Consider the following 10803-nt stretch of genomic DNA (forward strand, 5'->3'; position numbering starts at 1 on the left):
TGTGGTGGTGGTGGTGGTGGTGGTGGTGGTGTGGTGGTGGTGGTGGAAATGACAGAAGAAAATTAATTTAGGTAAAATATCAAAGGGGTTCTCCCCCTCCATGCCAACCATTGTACATGTAGCTTGATAGGAACAAAGGTACATGTTTGTGACAAGTAAGAATCTCTCATTAAAGTTACTGGTAGTTATTGTACACTGTAAGGTAAATCTGCCATGATCAGGGAGAAGAGTAGTTCCACTCAGGAAGGAAGGTTTGGAAAGTTCTCTCTTCTGTATAGAAGATGAAGCAGCTGTAACAGGAGAGAGAGAAATGGAACGACCAGACTGGGGTTTCGAACCCAGGACCCTCCGAACTCTAGACATACGCTGTAACCAATTGAGCTACCTGGTATTTGAATGTTTGAAAATAGTCCAGTTCCGCTACACAGCCAAAAGGATTTTTTTCTGGTTTAGAGTAACTTCCCGGTACATCTTTTAATGTTCATTGTTTTTACACAGGGGTTTTGCTTTACAATGTTATGTTCCTGAGTGTGACCCCTGCATTTTTTTTTTATTCATTTTTCTTTTTTCAAACATTCAAGTTTTGATAATCTATAATTCTCTCACATGCATTGCAATGTGTGATTTTTATGGAATACTTCTTCTGGAAAGAACCTCAATGTTTCACAATGAATAGTGACAATGGTAGTTATATAGCTTAACTTGTTGGAATCCTTTACCTTGAATGAATGATTTAAAATGTCTCTTTCTTCATACATTGTTCAGTTGGACATCACAGACCCTGTGTTTGTACTTTGTTTGTATATAATGTACAGCAGCCCTATTGCCTTACTTAATGGCACCATTTTCTATGCAGGGTCAGTCTCAGATGTAAATTATAGGTAATTAACATAAAGTTTTGTATCTAATTAACAAGCGCCCCAGTAATGATTTTTAATTTGCTAAGATGACGAGTGACATGACACACATAGCCAGCTGACATACTGTAGTAATTGTCAGCAGATAACATTACTCTAATCCCAAGGTTAGTCAGCAGATAAAACCTTATATATATATATATATATCACATGGATCTCATTAACTTATGGAGGAGAAGCTTTATATTTTTTAATCCAGTACCTACTCCAAAGAGTTGGTAATGAAATGTACCCACAGCTACTCCCCCCGTCGCTATTTGAAGTTTAAGATCTTCGCTTTAGTCCACTGGACTGTCACTGACTCGGCCCTGCAGTGTCAACAAACACACCTGTTAATTTAACACCTGTATACTCATCTATCAATTAAATATTCATGACAATTCTATGAACATTCGTTAATGTAGGTATAATTTTAAGCAATCTAGAAGGAATTCTCATTTAACTTACCTGTACATGTATTCCATGACAGTAAAAAAAGACAGAAGTAACGAAATGTCAACTCTCCTATCCCTACATACCGGACATACCTGTGCATATATTTATGAGACTTTACAGATATGTAGGACTTTACGGTGTTAAAATATTTAGGACATTCTAAACAAACACAATTCTGTATTAACAATATCACTTACAGCACACACAAAGCCAAGTGTCAAATTTTGTTTATACCTGGAACAGGTCCTGGTCAGGTAAGCGGCTGTACAGCTGTGATCTTAGCCCTGGAAATATCACCTGTATGTCCACTACCTGGTCGTGCTGATATCTTGTGAATGTTTTCGTCTTGTGTGTGAACTTTTATGGATGATAATATTTATATATTCTGTAGGTGGTAATTATTGATTCTAAATATAGCCTCGACCTACGCGTCTACCCAATACACAGTTAGAATACTCAGGTGTGATTGAACTTTGAACTCAAGCCAAGGTGAGCGTGGTATGTACACTTTTTAAATCACTGAACCTAATGATGAAACTGGCATAAGCATGTGTCATCTGTTATTAGATCAGGAAAGCATGTGTCATCTGTTACATAAGGAACTATTCTAAGACACCAGATTTCGTGTCATCTGTTACATAAGGAACTATTCTAACACACCAGACTTCTAAGTATACTGACATCAGCTTCACTATTGGACAAGTTACCTGGGATCACTATAAATATAATTATAGAACATGATGAAATAGACTTGCATACTGATGCCATATGTTATTTCTTTAAGTATACAAAGGGCACCATTAATGGCTTACACTTACCACAGCTGGGTGATTAAATCATAACAAGGGACTTCAACAACTCTAAAGAAACATGTTTGAAACATTATATTTGTATGGATATTTGTCCTTTCCTACTTGTATATTACCCTACTGTACTGCTTTGTACCACAACCATATCACAAGGTGGGTCCCAGGGATAGCCAAGTCACAGGCACAATGATGTCTCCCTGGACTTACTGTATGGTTCAGACTCTCAGTCTACATTTGGACTTGGGTAAATATTACCAGAGACGTATAAAACGGACATTTCTGTTGTTTGTTGCTGAGTGTATCGCAATGCATCGCAGCAATGTATCTAAGTTATACCTAAGTCCACCTCACTTCCGGTCAGCATCAGTACCCAAATCGTGTCAGCAGGTGGCCTAGAAGGGAGGTTTTGGGAATGACTGGCTCAGTTAATGACCATGTCATCTCTCCATGTCGACATCTTTACGTTGTAGACTTAGTTACCTGTCTTACTTACATTCAGAACGTCTATAAGTGTCACATGCTTTTTTTTATGATTCACTTCCTCATTTCCGGTCAGCATCTGATCAGTAACAAAATCGTGCCAGCTGGTGCCCTAGAACACAGGGACCTGGGCATTTGTTACAGCTATTTTTGGACCTAAGCTAATGTGTTTAGAGTAATTTCACACGTTTTAGGGGTTTAGATAAGTTTTGGTAAAAATACTAACCCAATGATGATAATATATACGAGCACTTGATCTAAACCCTAAAATGTGTAGGTCCAAATATAGGGGTAACGAATGATCAGGTCCCTGTGCCAAAATCGTGTCAGCAGGTGGCCTAGAAGAGAGGCTGGATCAGTTAATGACCATGCCATCTCTCCATGTCGACATATTTACGTTGTAGACTTAGTTGCCTGCCTTACTTACATTCAGAACTTCTATAAGTGTCATATAATTGTTTTTAGGATTTCAAGATGCTTCAAGTGGGTAAAATTGTTGAACAGTGCTTTGCCGAAAAGGCCCGGGTGATTTCGTGTCCGATCGTCACCAATGTGTTTTTATTTAATTTTAATCTTTAGTAAGTAGACCTGTAGTTGAAAATTTTGTAACATGAATTTAAAATTTCCTTGAAGTATCCTACTTGAATGTTCTGTTACTAATTATCTTCAACACAATTATTCAACCCATAAAAAAAGTTATAATTACTTCAGTTTAATCTATGCAATCTATTCTCCAAAGTCCACGTGCAGCATTAAACATTTGGACATTTCCTCAACCTATATTCTATAAAGGTATGTCCATATCATTTTTAAATAGATAGCTGTCAGTGCGTGTCAGTCATAGCGATACGGATCCCTGCTGTCACTCTTTTGAAGTGTTTTTTTTTTGTTCTTCATATTTCTATGCTTGGCGACTTTTCTTTCCAGAAGAGCGTGTCTTTAAAAAAACACAGAAAGAATTCGGTTCATATACATGTTTCAACCGCCGAAACAGAACAACCCAGAAGAAGCGACATGACTTTCAGAAAGACAGGGACGTAATATAAAGTGTATGTTTCACTTTTGTTATCGTAGTAAGACATGTTTACTCGGTAGAGGTAATACAAGTGTATCCGCATGTTATAATTCTCATAAAATTGATAACAAAGGTGGGATACACGACCATCCATAAAACCATCCGTGCTTTAAGGGGAGATAGACCTTAATGTGTACTAAGCTATCCACTGTTTTAGACCCCTGTTTAGCTCCGTAAGAGACATTTTAACATGTTTAACAAAAGAGATCATAAATTGGTGAGTCTTTACATATCGTATGATAACGTGAAACTTTAACTTCCCTCATATTCACATGTTTTAATTGCGATTGTTCTCCAGAGGACAAGGTATGGAGGGAGGATCATCATACTCATCGATACAGAAGCTTATGTTGTATTCACTTAACGATAAGCCTCTCTCACCACTACAGCTAATACATTTACCGGTGCACTAACATCTTCAGGGGAGCACCTGTTTTGTTTACGGTAGCTTATTAATGCCTCGTTTATCATCGCGTTAACAAAGGGAGATAACAAGACAGAGACCCGTTGCAAGATGCGGATGCTGAGATTGTATGATACGCGGGAAAACGCCACGGATCACTGACTACATACGGACGCTGTAACTAGACATGAAGGGCAGCTATGTGGTTTGTGGATAGCCTGGTGGTGTTGGGAGGTTTCAGCAGAAGAGAGAGGTTGACGTTGTGAGGGTGTGTATGGGTTGGGAGGGGAGGGTTTGACGTTGTGAGGGTGTGTATGGGTTGGGAGGGGAGAGGTTGACGTTGTGAGGGGGTGTATGGGTTGGGAGGGGAGAGGTTGACGTTGTGAGGGTGTGTATGGGTTGGGAGGGGAGGGGATGACGTTGTGAGGGTGTGTATGGGTTGGGAGGGGAGGGATTGATGTAGTGAGGGTATGTATGGGTTGGTAGGGGAGGCGTTGACGTAGTGAGGGTATACGTATAGCGATAGAGAATGCACTATCATAAAACATGAACTGTTTCAGCTTGTCTTTGTTTATTTGAACAATTATAAAATTTCTACAAAATACACAATTCTCATTTTGAAATGTAAGCAAGTTAGAGACCGAACCAAAGATTTTTCTCCGGCTGAGATCACGACACTTCTATATACTGTATCATCTGAGATACTGACTATCTGGTTGTCGAACTAGAGTATTAAACTATCGCCCATTGGCATGTATGATAGAGCATGCAAATCACAAGACATTTTCCATTCCGAATTATATGAATTGTGGACTAATTACTACATGATTGTGGGTTTCACTATTTTCTACCCGCACAGCCAAATAAAAAACAAAACGGATAAACTTGTTGAATTGAATCAGTTTATTTTGCCTATAACTTCGTGATTAGCAGTCGAAGCCTTGCTCAAGTCCGTTATTATATTATAAATTCAAGCACCTGTGATTTGTACCTAAAGAACTATAACGAACTTGATGCGAGAGGTCGACAAGGGAAGGAGTATGGAGCTGTATAACTTTATAACGAAAGAAGGGAGGCGGATAATGCATTCGTTTGGATGGATAGAGGGGGGTCGGAGAAAAATGTATGCAACCTCGCTGACAGGTTTATTACCGTGAAACTGAATTTAATCTTAAAAAATGGGTAACTTCATCAAACTTTGAATGCTTTTGACCCACAAAGCCCGAAAAATAAAAGCTATCGACTATGTGTAACTGGCGGAAAGCGTCCTGATTGAATTAGATTGTATTTACTGCATGAACAGTAGTTCCTCAATGTTGTTATTTGTGTGACTGGTTTCAGTACGCTCGGAAACATCCACCGGTACAGCAGCAAAGTAGCCGTGAAACTCGGCAGTAATGGCTTCGGATCTGCAATTGGTGTAGGGCGATAAGTAGAAATCTTGGGTAAATTGCATCCTAGGGAAAGCGTTTCTGCACACGCATCTGCCTAAATAATCTCGTGCATTGGCCCATGCAGGCTACTAGACCCTAAAATCCTAGAGATGGGCCCCCAGATGGCCTGCCGACAGGATGTGGATGCCAAAAGGGTTCCCGTCTGTAGGGACCTGGACGATGACTTTCCCAGATTCCACGGGGTCGTTTTATCTATTTTTCAACTGCTGAAGATGTACATGGAAATGTAATGTCAAGGACAGAGAACCTCCATTAGACATCCCCATTCATGATTATTTGTTGTCCATATCTGGTACTGTGATAACCTAGTGATGTCTGTAACGTTCATTAGAATACGTACAGCGCCAAATGGCTCCAAGACAGACTTCATTAAAATATCAACATTTATAACGCTGACAGGCACACACGGAACCTTCAACGAACATGTCGCTATTATTGTATTCCATTCTTCTACCACACACTGGAGATATAAATTCACCGTTATTCAATTGCTGTTTAGTAAATTCGGTCGCACCATCTGGCCAGACGGATTGTAATCATTATAACAAAGATAATTTAGGCAACGCCCGCGCTGGTAATAAAGGGTACAGAGACTGTAGATCGGACAATCATTATCACGACAATCTTATAGATTGTACAAAACACGTCCAAAAACGAGGGCGACGGCAGGGAGGCAGCTGTCCCACGAAGCCTCTATTTACGGTAAATGTTTAAGATTTCAGAGAAAAAAAAATGTGTTTCAATTTTAACTATATTTCCGCTTTTCACGCTATGATGTATTAAGGTTTGTAATGTACAACCTCAAATCTTCAAAATATTTAGTAAAAATACAGTTTACGGATAATCTGTCCGCCATTTAGTGTACATGTACAAATAAAACTTTGGCGGCGTATTTCAATCTTCTGTATAATCTGAATTATTCTTTGGAGTAAGTCAGAAACTAATGTCAAAACAAATAAACAAATAATACCGTCCATATTTTGAAAATAATATGCGTTCCTTGAGCGGAATGGTAAACACATCGATAAACGTTAACCAGAAAGATTGATATAGAAGTTACACACAGACTTCAGTTGATAAAGATTAAAGATCTAGAATAGATCAGTTTTTAACAAGTTTGGTGACGATACAGATTAAACAGAACCTACAGCAGTTTTTGATAAAGTCCATCAATGTTTGAGAACATTTACCGTGTTTGACAAAACGATTCTCCCGTTCTTTTTGTGTCAACGTACCCCAAGATCGATGACGTAACTAAGCCGGGGGTACGGGACGTGAGGGATGAGTAACCATGTGATGACACATTTTTTCTACAATGAAAGACTTAATTATTGCCACCACGATGGCAATTAATTTGGATTAGTATAAAAGGATTACGAGTCGAGCTAATTCCCTTAATTCTCTTTGTCTCGGGTGAACTGCGGCGTCGTTATTAGTCGTCCGAGGAAAGCTTAAGATTAGATATTTTAGTTTCTGACGTAATTTAATTTCAATAATTAAAGAAATGAAGAGCATCGACAATAAAATGTCGAACTCAGCAAAATTTGTTCTAAAACAAATCGCTGGTATGAAATATGAACATTTCTGTTCATGACAACTAAAAACGATTAAAGGTTGAAGTTGGGAAATGCAAATTTTCAGTGGTAATGGCATACATTTAACCTCAGACATTCCACTTGGACCTACCTCCAAATGTTCCGCTTTCGATATCGCATACCAACTCTGCACAGGAGGTATAGTAAGCGTACCCTTCTATTTGAAATATGTCGCTAGGTCATTACGAAGTGGTATTTTTTGTAGCTACGTTATGGGATTCAAAAGTCCGGGAAAGTGCTTGGTAGTATGAAACCACAATCGTATACAGAGGTAAACACCATAGACTTCATAAGTATAACAGTCGTGTATGGGGTAAACAACACACACTAACTTAGTATTAGAACCACAGCCGTGTATGGGGTAAACAACACACACTTACTTAGTATAAGAACCACAGCCGTGTATGGGGTAAACAACACACACTAACTTAGTATAAGAACCACAGTCGTGTATAGGGTAAACAACACACACTAACTTAGTATTAGAACCAGAGCCGTGTATGGGGTAAACAACACACACTTACTTAGTATTAGAACCACAGCCGTGTATGGGGTAAACAACACACACTTATACTAAGTATAAGAACCACAGCCGTGTATGGGGTAAACAACACACACTAACTTAGTATAAGAACCACAGTCGTGTATGGGGTAAACAACACACACTAACTTAGAATAAGAACCACAGTCGTGTATGGGGACGTTAAACAACACACACTAACTTAGCATAAGAACTACAGTCGTGTATGGGGTAAACAACACACACTAACTTAGTATAAGAACCACAGTCGTGTATGGGGTAAACAACACACACTAACTTAGTATAAGAACCACAGTCGTGTATGGGGTAAACAACACACACTAACTTAGCATAAGAACTACAGCCGTGTATGGGGTAAACAACACACACTAACTTAGTATAAGAACCACAGTCGTGTATGGGGTAACCAACACACACTAACTTAGCATAAGAACTACAGTCGTGTATGGGGTAAACAACACAAACTAACTTAGTATAAGAACCACAGTCGTTTATGGGGTAAACAACACACACTAACTTAGCATAAGAACCACAGTCGTGTATGGGGTAACCAACACACACTAACTTAGCATAAGAACTCCAGCCGTGTATGGGGTAAACAACACACACTAACTCAGTATAAGAACCACAGGCGTGTATGGGGTAAACAACACACACTTACTTAGTATAAGAACCACAGTCGTGTATGGGGTAAACAACACACACTAACTCAGTATAAGAACCACAGTCGTGTATGGGGTAAACAACATACACTAACTTAGTATAAGAACTACAGTCGTGTATGGGGTAAACAACACACACTAACTTGGTATAAGAACTACAGTCGTGTATTGGGTAAACAACACACACTTGTTGTTTCATCCTCGATACTCCAAAGAACACACACTAACTTAATATCAGAACTTCAATCATATAACTTTGTATGAGGAATAACTTAAATAATTGAATTACTGGAATGTGTCTTTAACATTATTAAGTAATAGATGGAAGTTTTTGTCAGAAACGTAATAAAGGAACACGCTGGCATTACACGCATGAATCGTTTTAACGTGGTTAAGTAGTTAAAAGAGTGAGACGATGTTTTAGTTCGTTACGTTTTGACATGAACGGCCTTAACCAGGAAGTACCCTATTAAGTTTTTTTGGTCAGACTAACAAGTGTACTCACCTGGATGGTCTACGGTTGTTGTTTTCCATGAAGGTGTAGGAGTAAGTCGTTAAGGTCCCTGGGTCCACTCCATTGGTCAAGGATTTCTTCGGTCGTGGCCGGACAGCCAGGGTCGGCTTTTTCTGGTGATGCGGCAGCAAGGCCGCCGTACAGTTCAACGACATATCTGATTGTTAAACTCTCACGTTAAAAGTTAAAACTTTACAGTAATCCCAAACTACGAAACGGGCCACTGCTCTTTGTTAGCCACTTGGCATAAATGGGTCGTCTCCATCAGCGATCAGCTGCTAAAGCAGGATAACTATCAGTAGACGTCACATGACAAGTGGTACAGAAGGTCTCTGTTTACGTTTGTAAAGGTCAACTAGCACTACCTCCCGTAGACGAATAAAAACTTTACTATTGAAACTTGTTTATTTTTTTAGTTTAAATTATATTTCTAACAACACATGGAGTCTCACAGAAGTCTCTCTCGCCAACTTCCCAGTGTTTCAGCCTCTAGCATTCAGTTGTGTAATTCCACATCACTTTCTTTTTAAACACTACGCCTCACGCTGCCGCTGTCCGTGCAGAGCGTTCCTGGTTACAGCTGCTGCACTGACAATACTGAAGTCTGCTCAATAACTCTTAACATCGACACGGTTCAGTGACTTCAACATGACAAAGTACAAAAACACTTAACAAAAAGACAGAATGAAATCCCACATAAAGACAGAATGAAATCCCGGCACTTGCCGTGAGATGCTCTCTACTACAGCGACCGATGTAGGCCAGCATCAGTAGCGATTGCTGTTATAACTATCAGCGTCAAGTAGTTTATTAGGCTCCTCAAAGACAAAATATTGCTGATAAATGGTAAGGAAAGCTGCTCTCTAATTAGCGAATGAGTCACATGATGTGTGAACGCGCACTGGACGGGTAAAATCCCAGCCTCATCAACTGTGCTCCTGAATCGCCCCAGTTCCTTTGTTTGTTTACTATAGCCACGCGGTCTCCGGAACAACTGTCATAAGTATATCTCTGGCATTTCAGTTTCCAAACAGTTCAGGAAGCCATATACTCACCATAACTAAACTTGTACACGGTATAATACAGGGCACCAACAATCCGGGGGATAGGAGGAGGATTTGACGGGTGTCAATACGGATTTTCCAGTACAAACACAGGGAGTAGTGTGTACGACCGACAGTATGAACTTTACAGTGAGGGGGATCGCAATGAAACATATGGACGAGTGAAATGGGATACCCGCGTCACTGGGGAACGCTCCCTGTCTACACAGATACCCGCGTCACTGGGGATACGCTCCCTGTCTACAATGTTCAAAATTTCATTCAGGGTTTTTTTCTGCTAGTTTTTTCCGAGTTTTAACGTTTGTAATGAATGTTAGATTTTGTTTTCCAATACCAGCAGCACACATAAATCTCCATTTCTTGGATAATATATACGGACATATCCCCCACCCTAAAAATGTTTCTTTGATTATCTTTACCTCTTTTTCTTGCTTACTGAAAGAGTTTACTTATGCAAATTATGCTGATTTTTTTTTGTCCTCGGATTTATAACACTTCAACCAAGATGGTTGTCTAAGGTTTTTATGTTGTTATTTAAACTATAGCGTTAACGTTACATGTCTTCTTAACTCGGTCATTTACAGGCCGCACACATTGTTGTCCTCGGTGCATGTCTGTAGAATTTAAACATTGAGTTGGGGGACAGCTGACTGCTAAAAAACTGGAGGGAGGCAGACTTTGATTACACGCGCTGTTAGAACACGACAGATATGGTTTTATTCTGCGTGTGAATTGAAGGTTACCCATCAATACATTATTGCGTTCGGCTGACTTTCCTGTCGGCGGCGATCTTGAGACAAGGACCATTATCTCAACATCAGAGAGACGCAACCCTCCCCCTCTCCGCTCTAATT

The 10803-nt window shown here is 39.6% G+C and overlaps 1 protein-coding gene across 2 annotated transcripts in view; it reads right to left on the minus strand.

The window, feature by feature from the left end:
* The window catches only part of LOC110443693 (GTP-binding protein ypt1-like), a 20654-nt gene extending 11068 nt beyond the window's left edge, over positions 1–9586 (minus strand). The window contains exon 1 of one of the 2 annotated variants that reach the window (XM_021488072.1): positions 8877–9586. In XM_021488072.1, coding sequence (XP_021343747.1) covers positions 8877–9040 — 164 coding nt within the window. In that variant the 5' untranslated portion in view covers positions 9041–9586. Of the gene's footprint in view, positions 1–1364; positions 1456–8876 lie in introns of those variants that run through there. The other variant, XM_021488081.1, reaches the window with a different exon arrangement.
* Positions 9587–10803: the final 1217 nt, after the last annotated feature.

This window comes from Mizuhopecten yessoensis, unplaced genomic scaffold (assembly GCF_002113885.1).
Source record: "Mizuhopecten yessoensis strain PY_sf001 unplaced genomic scaffold, ASM211388v2 scaffold1961, whole genome shotgun sequence".
Lineage (NCBI taxonomy): Eukaryota > Metazoa > Mollusca > Bivalvia > Pectinida > Pectinidae > Mizuhopecten > Mizuhopecten yessoensis.